General features: G+C 41.8%; 1 protein-coding gene across 7 annotated transcripts in view; it reads right to left on the minus strand.

Moving 5' to 3' along the window:
• Positions 1 to 20,718, minus strand: part of stau2 (staufen double-stranded RNA binding protein 2) — a 268,314-nt gene that overhangs the window by 217,723 nt on the left and 29,873 nt on the right. For all 7 annotated transcript variants that reach the window (XM_078398161.1, XM_078398164.1, XM_078398158.1 and 4 more), the window contains exons 2-4: positions 13,349 to 13,559; positions 4,974 to 5,104; positions 1,013 to 1,172 (exon numbers count right to left, since the gene is read on the minus strand). In XM_078398161.1, the coding sequence (XP_078254287.1) occupies positions 1,013 to 1,172; positions 4,974 to 5,104; positions 13,349 to 13,550 (493 nt within the window). In that variant the 5' untranslated portion in view covers positions 13,551 to 13,559. The remainder of the gene's footprint in view (positions 1 to 1,012; positions 1,173 to 4,973; positions 5,105 to 13,348; positions 13,560 to 20,718) is intronic.

Below are 20,718 nucleotides of genomic sequence, written 5' to 3' on the forward strand. Positions count from 1 at the left end.
CTTCCAGTCAATTTTGGCCAACTCCTGCCTCATGCCTCTGTAATCCCCTTTGCTATACAGCGTCATTTTAGCCATTCAAGGATCACTGCATAAAATACGTAGATCATTTTCAAGTTTCACTAAAATCCTACGTCCATTTATGTTTTCTAACAAAAAAAGGGGACAGTTGGCAAAAGCCAAGCTGGATTTTAAGGGTAAAATGTAAATACACAAGGGAGATAGAAAATGGTTTGTTGTAGATTTATATAAAGAGGGATGAACAAGGGTTGGTATCAGCGTAAAACAATTAGACAAAAAAGCCGTTTTATTAAAAATCATAAAAGAAAACAAGGTTTAAAACTAGGTATTCTATCAAAATAAATCAAAGATGGTTAGATAGCCATCTTGTTGGCTGTTTGGACCATTGTCTGGACTGATTTTCTCAGGGTCCTGCTCTTTATCCACATCCCTGCAATGTTTTTCACTCCAAGAACATATCCAATTCTCATGAAATGACCACTATTGAATACATGCTGGCCAGTCAGGTAGTGGATTCCAAATTCTAGTTATAACACCTCTGGTTCCCACACCAATCATCTTACATGTATTTGTTTGTTTTCCTGGCCATTCACTAATTCGTATTTTTTCCTTTCAGTCCTTATGATGTTTAAAACTATCAAATGACCTCTCAGCATCCTTGCTTCAAGAACCACAGCTTTTCTAATTGATTGAAAGATGGAAACAGGCCCTTTGGCCCCACCAAGTTTAAACCGCCCATCGTTCATCCATTCACACAATTTCTGCGCTATCCTACTTCCGCATCCACTCCCTGCACACCAGAACATGCAAACTCCACACAGGCAGCACCCAAGGTCAAGAGCAAACCCGGTTCTTTGGAGCTGTGAAGCAGTTGATCCATGAGCTGTGCCGTCTTGATCTACCCAGTTTATTGTCGTTCCTGAAATCATTCCATTAAAGCTCATAGGAAACAAATTATGATGAACAAATTATGATGAACAAATTATACCAGTACCTGGATTATTGTTCATAATTGCTTTTGTTGGCCGTGGGGAAGGTTCTGGGAGAGTGGTCTCATTCAAAGCTTTGGCTGCAGCAGCATGTTGAGCCTTTTTAATGCTACTTCCTTCTGCTTCCCAAGTTTGATCTCCAAGGGTCAACTGTACACTGAAGATCTGCATGTGAACAAAATCAAAATGCCAATACTGGATTTAGCTATTTTATCCAAAATATTTTAAATTATCCATAAATTCAGATTTTCATTTGCATTTCCAAAAAAATCACAAAGAATTAACCCATGTGACTTCAGGGATTAATTTCTTGTTTATAATCACAGTGTGATTTAGAGTTTTGGTTTACATAATCTGTGCATGTTTCTTTCAATCCCATTTCCTAAAAGACATGGATACTTCCAAGGCACATGTGAGTACACACTAGCATGAATTACTACCATAATTCATGCTATGGTCAAGGCAATGAAAACGAGTACCTAATCAAATTTATGAAACCAAAGCTTTCATTATTTCAGGTAACATCTGCCATTTCCCATAAAAAATGACCATCAATTATCATATGTTCTCACTACCCACAGTCTACATCAAATGGTCCTAGTAGCAAGTTCACTGCATCACAGTTAAATCTGCAATAAAATCCAATCATGAGTAACTTCATTCTAAAAGCACATTTAAGAACTTTCATTCTTAAAGTGAAAGTGGGACACACATGCAATATGTGTCTATAAGACAAACTGGCACAATTATTTTCATTCAGGCATGCATAGTTTGCTGGCACCCAAAAGGAAATTATTATTCAGTAACTGCTTGATATAGACAATAGACAATAGGTGCAGGAGTAGGCCATTCGGCGCGTTTGATGGCACTGTGCCTGTACTCGCTGGAGCTTAGAAGAATGAGGGGGGACTTCATTGAAACGTACCGAATAGTGAAAGGCTTGGATCGAGTGGATGTGGAGAGGGTGTTTCCACTAGTGGGAGAGTTTAGGACTGGAGGTCATAGCCTCAGAATTAAAGGACGTTCTTTTAGGAAGGAGATGAGGAGGAATTTCTTTAGTTAGAGGCTAGTGAATCTGCAGAATTCTTTGCCACTGAAGGCTGTGGAGGCAAAGTCAGTGGATATATTTAAGGCAGAGATAGATAGCTTCTTGATTAGTAGGGGTGCCAGAGGTTATGGGGAAAAGGCAGGAGAATGGGGATAGGAGGGAGCGATAGATCAGCCGTGATTGAATGGCCTAATTCTTCTCCTATTACTTATGATCTTATGATATTAGGCACTTTGTTTAATTTTAAATTTGATTTCAGGATGTGGGCAAGATTGCATTTCCTGCTCAATTCATTTCCAGTTATGTTGACAAGGTGGTGGCTCTAATTCTTTATGAACTATGGTAGCCTTCATTGTCCTCTCACTCTATTGACCAGCAAGGAAGTCACAAACTTTGGCCCAGCAACAAGCTACAAGTTTAAAATTACTCAACAAGTGAAAAGATTGTCACTGAAGAATGGGGTAAATTAATCTGACATTTTCTGTGAACTTGTATGCATTTAAAGAGTAAGACAGACTATAAATTGTTCATTCGGAAATGTTTGTAAGCGTCTAAAGATCCATACCCCAAAAATCAAATAAATATTGACAAATAATGATACATTTAAAACATCATATCTCACAGGTTAAAACATTCCTTTAAGAATGTTCGTTCATTTAAAAAAAATCAACCAAGTGTGTAAACAAATTAAAATAGAAAATACTGGAAACACTTTGCAGGGCAAACAGTGTCCATGGAACATTTGAGGTCAAAGACCCCTTGACGTTGGTGTGCTCACTGTTCCTTAAAAGTCAACAAATTGATTGAAAAGAAAAAAACAGGATGCTTTCCTTAATTAACTTAAATAAGCATGATCAGAAATTATGTGAATTCAGACCACATCTCAAGTACAGCATCTTCTTTAGAGGTTCCTTGTGACTGAGTATGTACTTGCTTTCACTTTTGTGGCTTCCCAAACAACCCGAGACCAAAATAGGAATTGAAGATTCTTCCATAATTGAGATAAGAAGTTCTGGGAACATGTGTAGTTTGTAAGGTGGTTGTTTCCTTGACTGTTTACACAGGGTGCCTGTGTGGTCCTTATGCAAGGACTCATGATTCTTCATACCATCCCAAGTTCTGCACTTTGAGCAGTCATGGACCAGGTGGGATGTTGCATTGTTCTTAAGGTGATTGTGGGAAGTGAGACTTAACCGAGATGTATAAAATTAAGTACAACCAAGATTCAATAAACGGGAAAGACCTTTTCCCCCTAAGAACAGGGTCATGAACCAAAGAGCATAGATTTAAAAGCCAGAGTAAAAGGATTAGAGGGGAAGGAAGAAAACATAATTCACCCAGTCTGGTAGGAGCCTGGAATACACTGGCAGGAGGCAAGAATGTTCATCCTGTGATGTATACATGCAACAATTTGGTAAAGCTGCACCTGCGCATTGCGAAAAATACACAGAGAGTTAAAATGGCGATCTTGTGTCCAGACGTGTCCTGTTTTGGTCTCCAGCTTAATGCGTGCTTTTGAGAATGATACTGAGTAGAACTTCTACAAAGCAAATGCCGGCTGAAATGCTGATGAAAAGGAAAATCCGCACCATTGGTGACAAACAATTCTCGCAAAAGTTGCACCACGATTCGCGCCCAGCTCGAGAATTTGAGGAGGGAGAGAGCGTGCTAGTGCGCAACTACGCGTGTGGGGATAAATGGGTACCAGGACGCATCGCAAAGAAGCTAGGTCCTGTCTCGTACCAGGTCGAGGTTCACGTCAACGGTGTAGAAATCTGGAAACGTCACGCAGACCAGACTCTGAAACGCGAAATCGACTCTCCCACAACCAACGAAACGGGAGATACGATAGATTTCGACATGGGTACGCCCACAGTGCGCGATGAAAGACGTCAACAAAAGACGCGCTGCACATGAAAACTTTGACGAAAGCAACCACGATGACACCGTCGAGGACGCGACATCAGAGCGCAAAGAAGAAAGCAATTCAGGGCGTAAGCAGTACCCAAAGCGAAATAGAAAGCGACTGGATTATTACGGATTCTGAAACCGGACAATTTTGACAACGGACTTGACTATGCGGACGGACTCAGTTATATGGCCCAATGTAAACGCAAAGAAAATGTGGTTATCATTAATGGAAAGGATTGTAGCATGAATACTCTTATTCGGCATTTTGGGCTGGTTAGGTTATTTGGTTGATAGAATTACATTGAAGATGATACTCACATTCAAAATAAGAATTGGATATGTAAACTTTGATGTGGATTGGATACAAAATGATGCATATTTTTAGACTTACTTAAATTGGGTTTTGTTATAGAAAAATACTTTGGAAACATAATGGATATAAAGATCATTATGATATTTGATTGTTTTATACGTATTAGTATGCTTTAGATGGAAGAAAAGTATCACAATTCTAAGGGGGGGCATATGTGATGCATACATGCAACAATATGGTAAAGCTGCGATGTGATGTATACATACAACAATATGGTAAAGCTGTGCCTGCGCATTGTGAAAAATACACACGAGAGTTAAAATGGCGATCTTGTGTCCAGACGTGTCCTGTTTCGATCTCCAGCTTAATGCGTGCATTTGAGAATGATACTGAGTAGAACGTAACACATCCCACTGAAAATGTACAGGGAGGTGTACTCCAACAGCTACGACCTATCAGGCTATGAACCAAGAACGAGAATTAGGTATTAAACAGAGAAATAGGCTGAATGGAATGAAATAGGCTAATAGTTCTATAACTTAAAGTTGTTTCACAGAAAAATGATTATGAGGCAATGGTGCCAAGATTGAGATTAACCTGTAAAACAAGAAACCCTCGATGAAATGAATATTGCTTTCTAAATCAACATGTAAAAAAATTCAAAAATCTACAAATATTTTAAAGCTACTATTACCTTGGCATGGGCTGGTCCTCTTTCATTTAGAAGTTTGTACTGGGGCTGAACTCTGTTGAAACGGGCTAACTCATTCACCAGACACATTGGAGTTTTCTCTTTGGGGTTTGCCATGTTATCCTGGAAAGAAACTACAACCAACATATTTTAGAAAACCTACAAATGTAAAAATCCCGCAGCTCTGGAGAATATAAATGTTTATAATGAAAATAAAAATGATGCGTTTCATATTCTTTCAATCTGGCCAGCATTGGTTTTTGGTTTCACTTGGTTTTCGCTTCGTGCATTTCACGTCAAGTAAGTGACCATGAAGATTTTCCAAAGTCAACTTCAAGGATACCCTAACCTTCCCATCTGTGACAAGAAAATAAGCAAACAAGAGCAGGAGGAGACCACTCATCCCCTCTGGTCCATCCTGTCTTTAAATATCTTGGCTGAACTACCCCAGCCTACTGGACGTGTGCCAGCTGCCCACAACCATCCATTGCTCAATCATTGAGTAATGTCCAAACTCCACTGCTTTGTCATCAAAATGCCATTTGCCTTCTTAACTGCTTACTGCATGTATCTGCTAACCTGTTATAATCCATGAACAAGAACACCTCGATCCCTTTACACCAGTCATCCCCAGCCTCTTTCCCGCTAGTTAATAACCTAGTGTTTGTCTCCTCTTAGTGAAGTCATGGACTCTCACTTTCCCACACAGAACTCCATTTACAAGGTTTTCACCCACTTTATCTATGCCCCATTACAGACTCCAAGTATCCTCATCATCACATGGCCTTTCACCTATTTTTCTGTCATCAGCAACCTTGGCTATATTCCTTTCTAACCCTTCCTCAATTATTTATATTGTAAATACGTGGAATAGGTACATGGGGTACTACACTAGTTACATCATCCCAATCTGAAAAAGATCATTTCTATATGATACCTGTTTTTGAGACAACACATTTCCTCCAATATCAAAAGCTCCTTATTTTTGCACCAACCTCTTAGTTGTTATCTTGTCAAATGCTCGTTGAGAGTCCATATGTTTCACATCAACACGGGTGGCATAGTGGCACACCAGCAGAGTTGCTGCCTTACTGCACCAGAGAGCAAACTAAGGGCCGTCTGTATGGAGTTTCTACGTTCTCCCTGTAACCACGTGGGTTTTCTCCGGGTACTTCGGTTTTCTCCCACATTCCAAAGACATGCAGGTTTGCAGGTTAATTGGCTTCTGTAAATTGGTCCTAGGGTGCAGGATAGAACTAGTTCTAGTGATCGCTGGTTGGCATGGACTCGGTGGGCCGAATGGCCCGTTTCCACACTGTCTCTAAACTAATCGACTGGCACCCATCTTTCTGCTCTGCTTGTCAATCCTCAAAAAACGAGGAAATCATGATTTGCCTTTCATTAAACCACCTTGGTTTGATCAGGTCAAAATTATTCGTTATTTTTTCTTTGATTATTGACTCGAACATCTTGCCATCAACTAACCATTTTTCTTTTCCTCCCTTCCTGTATAATTGAGTCATATTCATGGTTTTCCAATCCACTGGTACCCTCTGGGAATTTGAGAGTTTTGAAAGTTTCAACCAGTGGGTTTATTTTTTTTGTAGCCACTTGCAAAAAACTTGTTTCCAGTTCTATGCCATGTACTTGGCACTTAATGTCAACCAGGATAGGTAATTAATTTCTTTGGGAGTATTTCTCATACCTCAAGTCTAAAATCGTATGAAAAATATTTGCTAAATACTTTTAATTCATTTTAAAAGCTGGATCCATGAGCAGAATTTGAAAATGGAAATGAAACCAGCATGTTGTCAGGAAAAAATAAATAAATTGTAACCATTAACAATACCTTTTCTCTTGTAATGGATGACTGCATTTTTAGCTTTCAAATGAGATAGTGTTGTACCGTCACCTAGCACAGAGATCTATAAATTCTCTCAATATGACCACATGCAGATTGCTACGCCCAAATTCGAATAAATGTCCAATTCCTACGGTCAAAAGTCACTTTACTACTTCTTCTGGTCCAAGTGTGATTTAAAACAAAGGTCTGTTCATGCCTACTTAACCAACCAACCATCATGACATTTTGTATGTGTGACAACTCAGAATATTATGTTCTTCGCCGAACCCCCCCCCACACACACACACACACACACACACACACAGACACACACAATGCAAGTCCCCCAAATTCTTTCCAAAACTGAAACATGGAACGATAAGCCTGGCAGAAGCTATAAATAATTATTTGCAGTAGGTTCTGAACCATGACAGGAGTACAGTCTAGCCAGAAAGCATTGTTTCTTCACAAGGCACATTGCAATAGTCACCAGATGCCAATGCAACTGTAACAATGTTGTTTGCACTTGTTCCGAATAGTGCACGTTTGAATTCAGTGGCAACGTTTGCCACAAGGCAAATTGATACTCTGATGAATGTGCATGAAATCCATTATTAGCAGTGAGATAGATATCTGCAGCATATGTGGTCTTCCAAGGCAGACTCCTCCAGTCCCAAATCACACTGCAATCAATAGCACCTTCTGTCCAAGAAGCATTCTTCACAAGGTTGGTTGTTGTTCCTTTGCTCTTCTGCCACAGCTAATGTACCAACAGAAATCATAACTGTTTGGCCACCTACATGATCACAAGAACTATAAAATTTCTTCTAAATTCTAAATCAAAAATAAACTTGTGAGATAAAAAACATCTATACCTGAGCCAACAACCAAAGCACAAGGGTCATGACACATCAGGACAATGAGCTGCTGAGAATTTTTTTAATTTGTCTGCACTATTTCATGTTACAGGCCATATACGAGTTGAACAAAGCAGTTCATCTACTGTATCAGAGGAAGCATCTGACAGTTAAGAATTTAAATGCTCTGCTATTTCAATAATGAAAGGAATGCATAGGTTTCCTGGTAAACCCTGTGAACTGATGCATTGTTCCTGTAATGGTACCTACTAGGATATTGGCATATTATCGTTACGTGTACCAAGATACAGTGAAAAGCTTTGTTTGCATGCTAACCAGTCAAATCGTACCATACATTTACTCAGAATCTGAAAGGCAACATTTTCACATATATGGATATATGGAATGACCTGCCAGAGGACGTTGTTAAGACATGTACGATAACAACATTTAAAAAACATTTGGGCAGGTACATGGATAGAAAAGAATAGTGGGATTATAGGCCAAAAACAGATTAGTAGCATCTTGGTCGGCATGAACATGATGGGCTGTATGACCCTGATTCTATACATGTGAAGTCAGGTCATACACGAGTACAACGGAAACAAAGCGACAGCAACCAGAAAAATACCAGAATAAAGTGGTGCAATGTTATAGCGTCAGAGAAAGTGATGTTAAAATGTGCAAGAGCCGAAATGGGGTAGGTTGGGAGATCGGGAAGACATCCTCAGATTATGAGAAGTCCGCTCAGTATTCTAATAACAATGGAGAAGAAGTTGTTCATGAATTTGGTAGTTCATGCTTTCAAGCTTTTGTATCTTCTGCTCGACAGAAGAGAGAAGAGGAAATGACCAAAGTGAAATTGGTCATTGACGCAATAATCAAGGTGTAAATGGTCCTTGAATGTATTCCAGGAATATTATATTGCTCCTGAGTAGTTATACCCACAGGTGCCCTTCACAACATTGCCAGCTGTCCAACAGGAACCAGAAGTAGGTTATTCAGCACCAGTGTCTGTGAACCATTCAATAAAATGGACAACTGAATCATTTCCTCAGCACCACTTTCTTACACCCATCCCAAATTCCTTGATTACCCCAAATATCCAAAATAAATTGATTTCTCTCTTGTAAATACTCAGCTACTGAGCATGCGTGCTTTCCTGGGAGAATAATTCAAAAGTGAAATAATGCCCACTTGATGAAGAAATCTCGTGACAAGTCAGCACTGAATGACTGAGGCATGTTTTGAGACTTTAACCCAGATCACAAATACCCAAAGAGGAGAAACATCAACACTACATCTGTCCTGTCAAATCTCTAAAGAGATTTTGTACCTTTCAATTGGGTTATCTCCCATGCCATCTCAACCCAAGATTGAGTATAGGACCAACTGCTCAATCTCTCTTCATTGCAACAAATTCACTATGCCAGGAACCAGTCTGGTGATCCTTTGCACCATTCCCTCCATTCCAGTTATATCCTTTCTCTGAAAGGGAAGCCAGACCTGCACATAATGTTCCAGAAGTAGTCTCAGCAGGCATTAATTGAAGAAAGATGTCTCCACTTATGTACTCAAATTCCTTTAGGATAAAAGCCAATATATCGTTTACCTTCCCAACTGCTTAATAAACCTGCGCATTAACCTCGTGATGAGTGACAATAGACAATAGGTGCAGGAGGAGGCCATTCAGCCCTTCGAGCCAGCACCGCCATTCAATGTGATCATGGCTGATCTTTCTCAATCAGTGCCCCGTTCCTGCCTTCTCCCCATACCCCCTGACTCCGCTATCCTTAAGAGCTCTATCTAGCTCTCTCTTGAATGCATTCAGAGAATTGGCCTCCACTGCCTTCTGAGGCAGAGAATTCCACAGATTCACAACTCTCTGAGTGTATAAGGATACCAGATCCTCTAATCAGCAACACCTTTCAGTCTGCCACCATTTAAAAAGAAAAACTCTACTTTTCTATTTTTCAAAAAAAAGATGTTTCTCTTTTAATCCCTCCAAGAGGGTGCATCAAATCACAAAGACAGACTTTCCAAGTTGAGAAAAGCAAATGTTAAAGTAATTTACACTTGCATGAATTAACAAAACATTCTCAGGTGACCTTTGGCTCAAATTGACATTTAGCATGACAAAGTATCATTTAATCATGTCATTGTCCATTTTCACTACAGAAACGACCCATGAAAGTCCAGCTTCACATTTTGTCAGAAAGACTGAATAATTCCTCCATCAGATGATATAATCACTCAACCATTACTGTGTGAAAATGCCAGTTTTTCCTGATCTTATATGTTGACAGTCATTCAAATGCCTCAAATATGAAATACTTTATTTAAAATTGCAAGATGCAAAAGGTTTTCTCTACAAAAATGTAACGTTTCCTACTTCCATGATACCAGTAGGTGGCACTGTGCTGTCAGCTTTCCCCGACATTTGATACCCAGTATTTTAGGAAGGGTCAACCCATAAAGTGGTTGATAACTTCAGCCTTTTTTTTAAAAGAAACTATTAAACCCAAAGTCGCTACCAACTGAAAAGGACAAGGGCAGCAGGGACATTGGGATGTTGCCACCCATGTCTCTATTCATATTTCCTGAGGGAAATATACCAAAGAACATTGAACAGCACATCACAGGATCCTTCAGCACACAATGTTTATGGTGAGCATGGTATTAAGTTAAACTGATCTCATCTGCCTGTACATGATCCATATCTCTATAGTCACTACATTTTCATGTGTTTATCTAAAAACCTCTTAAACACCACTTTCATATCTTAATGACAGGACTGGTATCCCCGAACCAGTCTTGGCAGGACTCAATTGGAGGGAGTCAAAAGCCATTTGGCCACAAAGAATCAAAAGAATGGCTCATCATATTCTGAAGGCCAAGAGGAATAGGTATTCATGGTAGACAATATCCCGGCGAAGGTAGAGAAATAATTCTACTGTAAGTTTTATACCAGAATTATAGTCATACAGCACAGAAACAAACCCTTCAGCCCATCCATGCCGACCACGATATCTATCAGAACTAGTCCCATGTACCTGCAATTGCCCCATATCCCTCCAAAACCTTTTCTATCCACATACCTGTACAAATGTCTTTTAAACATTGTAATTGTACCTGCTTCCGCAGCTTCCTCAGGTCCCTTTTAAATCTTTCCCTCTCTCATCCTAAATCTATGCTCTCTAAAGAACTGCAACCATCCCCCTTACCTACCTCTCATGATTTTATATACCTCTCCAAGGTCACCGCTCAGCCTCCTCCAAGGTAAAAGGTCCCAGGCTATCTATCTTCTTCAGGTGTTCAAGTCCTCCAGTACAGGTAACATCCTTGTGAATCTTTTTTACACTCATTCCAGTTTAATTACATCATCCTATAGAACTGTGCACAGTACTAGATTGTGGTCTCGCCAACGACTAGTACAGTTGCAACATAATGTCCCAGCTTCTGTACTAAATGCTCTCTCAAATGAAAATAAGCATGCCCAATGTCTTTTTTCACCACTTTCAGGGAGTACCAACCCGTATCCCGAAGTCTCTCTGTTCTACAGAACTCTCCAGTGCAAGTTCTGCCCTAGTTTAATTTACAAAAAGGCAGCACCACACCATCATCAGAGTTAAATTCCATCTGCTGTTTCTTTGCTCATTTCCCCGGTTCATGTTGTGATCTTACATAGCCTTCTTCACTGTCCACTACACCACCAATTTTGGTGTCAATTGCAAACTTACTGACAATAGACAATAGGTGCAGGAGTAGGCCATTCGGCCCTTTGAGCCAGCACCGCCATTCAATGTGATCATGGCTGATCATTCTCAATCAGTACCCCGTTCCTGCCTTCTCCCCAAACCACCTGACTCCGCTATCCTTAAGAGCCCTATCTAGCGCATGTCATCCAGAGCATTAATACAGATGACAGCAGTGGACCCAGCACTGATCACTGCACACCAATGGTCATGGGCCTCCAATCCAAATAATAACCCACCATTACAACCCTCTAACTCCTCCCACCAAGCTGATTGGTATCCAAATAGCCAGCTCACCCTGGATCCCATTTGAGCTATCTTTCCAGCCTAGCCTACCTTGCTAAAATCCATGCAGAGAATGTCCATTGCCCTGCCCTCATCAATCCTCTTCATCACCTCTTCAAACAAAAGTCAAATTTGTGAGGTACAATAGCTGTCTGACCCGCTGGGTTACTCCAGCTTTTTGTGTCAATCTTCCCACTGACAAAGCCATGCTGACAATCCCTAATCAGTCCCTGCCTTTCCAAATGCAGGTAGATCCTGTTTCTCAGAGTCCCCTCCAGTACCTTTCCCATCACCGATGTCAGGCTCACTGACCTGGAGTTCTCTGGCTAGTCCTTGCATCAATAAAGGCACAACAGTAGCCACCATCCAATCTTCTGGTACTTATTATAGAGATGATTAGATCTACCATTTAAAAATTATTTTCCAAATACTTTGAATAAAACTGGTCTGTCTTGAATTAGAAAATTATCTTCACACGATGCAGGTTTTTGAATCATCTTCAACAAATATTACAAGAGATTGTGGGCGGCACAGCGGTACAGTTGCTGCCTTACAGCCAGAGGCCTGAGTTCGATCTTGACCTTGGGTGCTGTCTGTACGGAGTTTGTACATTTTCCCCTTGGTGTCCCGGGTGCTCCGGTTTCCTCCAACTTTCCAAAGACGTGCAGGTTTGTAGGTTGATGGACTTCGGCAAAAACTATAAATTGTCCCTAGTTTGTAGGATAGCGTTAGTGTACCGCTGGTCGGTGCGGACTCGGTGGGCTAAAGGGCCTGTTTCTGCGCTGTATCTCTAAAACTAAAAACCTAAAGATTTCAGACAATTGTTTCCAGATGACTAAGAGCTACAGAGTTTCTTTCACCTTACATTAATTCTCCAAAATCATTCAACTGGATACCAGTAAGAAAGCTAGCTTTCGAATTAGGAAATACATATAACAATTATTTACTGTGCATAAATTGAATGATGATACTTTTAGGAGAGCTTGTATATGTGAACAGAATCTAATTAATGATGTGAATAATGAGGAATTTTTCATAGCATGGTACTGTAATAAAAAAATCCTTGGGTTGGAACTATTCTTTCAAGCAATATAGAACTTAATTTAACAACTGTAACCTTACAATAATTAATCAAGGCCTCAGTACCCTACAGAGATAGACATAGTCCATGGAACTGTGCATGTTATAAAACTTGGGTGTCTCTACAGCTCTCCAGAACATTAGGAATATATATACCATGACACGACAAACTAAATTCCAAAATCAAAGCTCGTGCCAACTAAGAGAAGAAAATTAAAGGGCAATTTAATTGAAAGTTATATAAATGATTTGAAATGCTGATTTCCTTGTATGCATTAAACCGCTAAAATTGTTTACTTGAATGCACAAATTACATCCGCCAAATCATAGGTAAAATGCAAACTGATGCAAATTATTGAATTCATTTTAGAAATTATAGTGTCTCTCACAGGTAAGAGTAAATGCAATAAAACATTTACTCTTACCTGTGAGAGACACTATAGTCTCTAATCGTTGATAAATGCATTATCAAAATCACAAAACACATTTCATTGCTTTCATTGATCGCATGGTATCAAATGGTCAGTTGAGAGCTTCACATTTAATAAGAAGACTCACCTGGTGAGTTACTAATTGAAGCAGTAGAATCCACAAACCCAGCGGCTGGGCTGGTACAGCTGGAACTTGCGACTGGGACTGACCCATTCAGAGAAGACTGCAGAACCAGAGGAACAGTACTAGCTACAGATGATGACTGCATCGTGACACCCAGTGTAGATCCAGATAGGTTTACTGCAGTCTGAACTTTAACTTGCGCCATTCTCTTTCACTGTAAGAAAGAAATGTTCGTGAGTCATAAAGGATCTAAAATAGAAAAAGCACTAAAATGAATTATGACTTTCAATAGGCAATAGACAATAGGTGCAGGAGTAGGCCATTTGGCCCTTCGAGCCAGCACCGCCATTCACTGAGATAATGGCTGATCATCCACAATCAGTACCCTGTTCTTGCCTTCTCCCCATTTCCCTTGACTCCGCTATCTTTAATAATAATAATATATTCCTTTATTTGTCCCGCACCGGGGAAATTTACAGTGTTACAGCAGCAAAGTGGGTAGCAAGAGATCATTCATTATAAATAAAAGTAAAGACAAGGATAAATTGTAATCAGTTTACTGTGTATTCCTTAACTGTTACTGTTGACTCGTCTGCTGGGAGCAGTGCTGGTTGTGCAGTCTCACAGCAGCGGGAAGGAAGGACCTCCTATATCTCTCCTTCACGCACTTGGGGCGAAAGAGTCTATCACTGAAGGACCTACTCAGTGCAGTGACAGTGTCCTGCATGGGGTGGGAGTCGTTGTCCAGCAGCGATGTTAACTTTGCCATCATCCTCCTCTCTCCCACCGCCTGCACTGAGTCGAGGGGGAAACTCAGGACAGAGCTGGCCTTCCTGACCAGCTTGTCAAGTCTCTTCCCCTCCGCCGCTGAGATGCTGCTGCTCCAGCAGACCACTCCATGTTGTAGAAGGTCCTTAGGAGTGCCCCCTGTTGTACACCGTGTTGTAGAAGGTCCTTAGGAGTGCCCCCTGCACTCCAAAGGACCTGAGTTTCCTCAGCAGATAAAGTCTGCTCTGGCCCTTTTTGTATAGCGCATTGGTGTTTTCGGTCCAGTCCAATTTGAGCTCTATCTAACTCTCTCTTAAAAGCATCCAGAGAATTGGCCTCCACTACCTACTGAGGCAGATTATTCCCCAGATTCACAAGTCTCTGGGTGAAAATGTTTTTCCTCATCTCCGTTCTTAATGGCCTACCCCTTATTCTTAAACTGTGGCCCCTGGTTCTGGACTCCGCCCAACATCGGGAACATGTCTCCTGCTTCTAGCATGTCCAATCCCTTAATAATCCCTTAATAATCTCATATGTTTCAATAAGATCCCCTCTCGTCCTTCTAAATTCCAGTGTGTACAAGCCCAGTCACTCTATTCTTGATGACAGTCCCGCCATGCCAGGAATTAACCTCGTGAACCTACGCTGCACTCCCTCGATAGCAAGAATGTCCTTCCTTAAATTTGGAGACCAAAATTGCACACAGCACTCCAGGGTCCTGTACAACTGCAGAAGGACCTCTTTGCTCCTATACTCAACTCCTCTTGATATGAGCTTTCTTCACTGCCTGTTTTACCTGCATGCTTACTTTCAGTGACTGATGTACAAGGACACCCAGATCTCGTTGTACTTCCCCTTTTCCTAACTTGACACCATTCAGATAATAATCTGCCTTCCCGTTCTTGCCACCAAAGTGGATAACCTCAAATTTACTCACATTAAACTGCATCTGCCATGCATCTGCCCACTCACCCAACCTGTCCAAGTCATCCTTCATCCTCATAGCATCCTCCTCACAGTTCACACTGCCATCCAGCCTTCTGTCATCTGCAAATTTGCTAATGTTACTTTTAATCCCTTCATCTAAAACATTAATGTACATTGTAAATAGCTGCGATCCCAGCACCGAGCCTTGCGATACCCCACTAGTCACTGCCTGCTATTCTGAAAGGGACCCATTCATCCCTACTCTTTGTTTCCTGTCTGCCAACCTATTTTTTATCCATGTCAATACCGTTACCCCCAATACCATGTGTTCTAATTTTGTCCACTAATCTCCTATGTGGGACCTTATCAAAGGCTTTCTGAAAGTCCAGATACACTACATCCACTGGCTCTCCCTTATCCATTTTCCTAGTTACATCCTCAAAAAATTCCAGAAGATTAGTCAAGCATGATTTCCCCTTCGTAAATCCATGCTGACTCGGAACAATCCTGTTACTGCTATCCAAATGTGACGCTATTTCATCTTTTATAATTGACTCCAGCATCTTCCCCACCACCGATGCCAGGCTAACTGGTCTATAATTTCCTGTTTTCTCTCTCCCTCCTTTCTTAAAAAGTGGGATAACATTAGCTACCTTCCAATCCACAGAAACTGACCTTGAATCTACAGAACATTGGAAAATGATCACCAGTGTGTCCACAATTTATAGACCCACCTCCTTAAGTACCCTGTGATGCAGACCATCAGGCCCTGGGAATTTATCAGCCTTCAGTCCCTTCAGTCTACCCAACATAATTTCCTGCCTAACGTGAATTTCCTTCAGTTCCTCCGCACCCTAGATCCTCTGTCCCCTAATACATCTGGGAGATTGTTTGTGTCTTCCTTAGTGAAGACAGATCCAAAGTACCTGTTCAACTCGTCTGCCATTTCCCTGCTCCCCATAATAAATTCACCTGTTCATGTCTTCAAGGGGCCCACATTTGTCTTAACTAATTTTTTCCTCTCCACATACCTAAAGAAGCTTTAGCTATCCTCCTTTATATTTTGGGCTAGCTTACCTTCGTACATCATCTTTTCTCCCTGTGTTGCCTTTTTAGTTATCTTCTGTTGCTCTTTAAAAGTTTCCCAATCCTCTGGCTTCCTGCTCATCTTTGCTATGTTATACTTCTTTCCAGTCAAATTTGGCCAGCTCCCCACTTGGTCCTTGGTCCTTGGTCCTCCAAAATATTCCAAATGGAATTTAAACTGGAGGTGCCTCCATAGTCCCCTTTGCTCAACTGTAATACTGACACTTCTGATTTTCCCTTCTCCCTCTCAAATTGTAGATTAAAACCTATCGTATTATCGTCACTACCTCTTAATGGCTCCTTTACCTTGAGTTCCCTTATCAGATCAGGTTCATTACACAACACTAAATCCAGAATTGCCTTCTCCCTGGTAGGCTCCAGTACAAGCTGCTCTGAGAATCCATCTCGGAGGCACTCTACAAACTCCCTTTCTTGGGGTCCAGTACCAACCTGATTTTCACAGTCTACCTGCATTTTTAAATCTCCCATAACCACCGAAGCATTACCTTTCATAGCACAAAGGCACATACAAAGACATAACAATGTAAAAATAGAAATGTGCAATAATTACCAGCTCTAGCTGTACACATTTGCAACAAATGCATTGTTTAGTTTTAGTCTAGAGATACAGCGCGGAAACAGGCCATTCGGCCCACCGAGTCCCCGCCGACCAACGAGCCCTGCACATTAACACTATCCTAAACACACTGGGGACGGTTTACAATGTTACCAAGCCAATTATTCTACAAACCTGTATGTCTTTGGAGTGTGGGAGGAAACTAGAGCTCCCAGAGAAAACCTACCTAGGTCACGGGGAGAACGTACAAACTCCATACAGACAGCACCCGTAGTCAGGATCGAACCCAGGTCTCTGGTGCTGCATGATTACCCCTGCACCACCATTGACTTTAAGTAGTTATTTTAAGTAGGTTGAGATGGAAAATTTAACATTACCCCTTCTTAATCTGGATTTGCCGGAGGAACTGGCTTTTCTGTCCACCGTATTCCTTTTGTTTTATACCAAATATTCTTTCAATATATCTGACAATAGACAATAGACAATAGGTGCAGGAGGAGGCCATTCGGCCCTTCGAGCCAGCACTGCCATGCAATGTGATCATGGCTGATCATTCTCAATCAGTACCCCGTTCCTGCCTTCTCCCCATTATGGGGGTATGCCCATATTCCCCATAGCCCCATAGCCTGAAACACTGCCTATTCTCATTTTATTCCATCTCATTGCTGTCATTTGTTTTATCTCTTCATAATTTGCCTGATATTTAAATAACGCCAAGGAACAAAGAAAATTACCGAGAGTGGCAGACACTGCCACAAAGGTATTGAGCAACCCAAAATCAAGGGGATCTACAGGAAACGCCGTCCCAAAGATGCTGCCAGTAACAAAGACCCACTTCACCCTCGCCACACTCTCATTTCATTAATATCATCAGGGAGAAGGTACGAGTCTGAAAAAAGTGACCACACAATTAAAGAACAGCTTCTTCCCAAGAACCATCAGGCTCTTAAAACAAGATACAACCCTAATTTTAAATATGAACTATGCACTGTCTTTGGTTGTATAAGAAAATAACTGCAGATGCTGGTAAAAATCGAAGGTATTTATTCACTAAGTGCTGGAGTAACTCAGCAGGTCGGGCAGCATCTTGGGAGAGAAGGAATGGGTGACGTTTCGGGTCAAGACCCTTGTTCAGACAGTCCGAAGAAGGGTCTCGACCCGAAACGTCACCCATTCCTTCTCTCCCGAGATGCTGCCCGACCTGCTGAGTTACTCCAGCACTTTGTGAATAACTGTCTTTGGTTGCATTGGGGGCTTTGGAGTTTTATTTTTCTACTCATTTATTGACCTTTTGTGTGTTACATATTATCTGTGTGTTTTATATTTGCAGTCCCCTTATGCTGCTAGAAATGAGAATTTTATTGTTCCAGTGTCAGTATAGATGGCAATGAAACACTCTTAATTATTGTCTAAATTGAAAAAACACTCACTTTTCACTATTCCGCACAACTATCAAATCGCATCATATTCTGACTATCAATTACTTGATGACCTGGGCTTGTCTGAGACATTGTTAATCAATGCTAGTTAATTATCATTATTAAATGTAACATGGCTTCATGATCTCCTGTTCCAAATCATAATGAGCTGGAAATTCCTGATCATGCGTTTGGTGCTGATCTCCAAGGCATTTGACATTTGCCTTTCACAAATGTCAATATGCTGGTAACTGCCAATGTGATCAAAGGCTGCAACCAGTAAACCACAGCTTCACTCGTCGTCCATGGACACAAAGTGCTGGGGCAACTCAGTGGGTCAGGCAGCATCTCTGGAGAAAACGAATGGGTGACGTTTCGGGTCAGAACCCTTCTTCAGACTTAATTTTTTTTCTTTTGAAAGGTCTAAAGAGGATAGAAGGCTGTCCGGGGGAGTCCAAGAGGAGGACCACCACTGGAGACGAGAGAAGGGAGACAGGGTCATCACTGGCTGGTGAGGACACCTTCCCACAGAAAAAGGCACAGAGGCGGAGGAGACGGAAGAAAAGCTCAGCGTCATGGCAGGCCCAGAACCGTTGAGGTGGGAGTGGAGGGTAACAATGGTGAGGCTCCTGTGGAGGACAGACCATTCTGTAATGGAAAGGGGGAGGCTGGGAGGTATGGTGAAAACATGATGATGGTGAGGGCTAGGGTCAGTAGGGGCAGGGAAGTGGACGGAGATTTAGGCGAGGTACCTTTGGGGGATGATGGGGGTTCAGAGAGGACGGGAGTGCTTTCCTGCACATGGAAACAGTCCATTTGGTTCACTACATCCACGCTAACCTGTGAGCACACATCCACATTAACCCCATCTCCTAGCATTTAGCCCATGGCCAGCTACGCCTAGACAATGTAAGTGCACATCTAGACACTTACAATTTATAGAGGTGGCAGCGGCAGGCACAGGTAAAGAGCGGACTTGGGCTCACCTCACACGCCCTGGGTGGCACTCTGGGTTTGCTGAGGTAGGCCGTGGGAGGCCCCGCAGGGCACAGAAGCCGAGTGGTGGCCACGTGAGGCGAGGGATAGCTCATTCGCGGTCAATGTGGCTGGATCGAGCTGTTGGTGGAGTGGGCCGCTGGATGCCCTGCAGAAGCCTGGGGTGTGAGAGGATCGGATGCATTTCCAACAGCAGGTGGATCGACCGTGGCCTGCAGCAGACAGAGTGGCAGAGCAGTGGTGGAGGACAACACCGCCACCGTCTGGCCAAGCTAATCACTGCAACTACAACCACAGCACAGTGGCGTAGCCAAAGAACTGCTGCCTTTCAGCACCAGAGGCCCACGTTCGATCCTGACTATGGGTGCTGTCTGAACGTAGTTTGTACATTCTCCCTATGATTGCGTGGGTTTTCTCTGGGTGCTCTGGTTTCTTCCCACACTCCAAAGATGTACGCTATTTGTATGTTATTTGGCCTCGGTAAAATTGTAAATTGTCCCTGGAGTGCAGGATAGTGCTAGTGTGCGGTGTGATCACAGGTCAGCGTGGACTCGGTGGGCCAAAGGGCCTGTTTCCACACTGTATCTCTAAAATTTAAAACCCAGTGCTGCCACCAGGGCAACAGCCCTTTATTTTTAACGACTTTGCACCTGATGGATACAAGATGGCACTGAAAATGTGGTGACTCTCTGTACTCCCTCAGTGTAATCCACTATTCCTACACTCTTGTACTTCAGTATGACTGTGCTCATCTATAGCAACATTTTTACTGAACTGTATGCAAAAAAATGAATTTCACTTCAATTCTGGAAATCTTACCTCGAAGTGACAGTAAAGTACTATTGAACCACTTCTTAAATGTTGTCCGCGACTCTGCTTCTACTACATCTCATGTATTCACTCTCTGGGTGAAAAACATCCTCCTCAGATCCCCTCTAATTTTCATATTCTTTATCCCAAGTCTAAGTCCTCTAGTTCTACCTATATCTGATACGGGGGGGAAAAAAATCCTGCGGTTTTACCTTATCTGTGCACAAATTTATACACCTCAATCATGTCTGCTCTTAACCCCTTCTCCTCCAGAGAAAACAAACCCCACCTTGCCAGTCTCTACTCAGAAGTAAAATGCTCACCAGTCCACATCCTGGTGAAGTTCTTCTGCAGTACCTCAGCACCATCACACCTTTCCAGCAGTGCAGTGACAATAGGTGCTTGCAGTAAGTACTCCAGCTGAGGCCTCACCAATGTTTTAATGAAGTTGGAACATAACCTCCCACCTAGTATGCAATGCTCTGTCTGTATCCCATATGGCCAGTATCCCATATGCCTTACTTCCATTATCGACCTATGATGCCATTTTCAAGGATCTTTGGACTGAAACACAAAGGTCCCTCTGTTCCACAATTATTCCCGACCATTTGTGGTGCATGTTCTAGCATCATCAGTACACCCAAAATGCAGCACCTCGTTTTCATTTGGATTAAACTCCATCTGTCATGTTGCGCCCTATTTCATTAACACATGGATATCACTCTGTAGCCTAAGACTGCTATCCACACTATCAATATAACTCCAGCAATCTTTGTGGCAGTTGTAAACAT

The sequence above is a fragment of the Rhinoraja longicauda genome, chromosome 4 (assembly GCF_053455715.1).
Source record: "Rhinoraja longicauda isolate Sanriku21f chromosome 4, sRhiLon1.1, whole genome shotgun sequence".
NCBI lineage: Eukaryota > Metazoa > Chordata > Chondrichthyes > Rajiformes > Arhynchobatidae > Rhinoraja > Rhinoraja longicauda.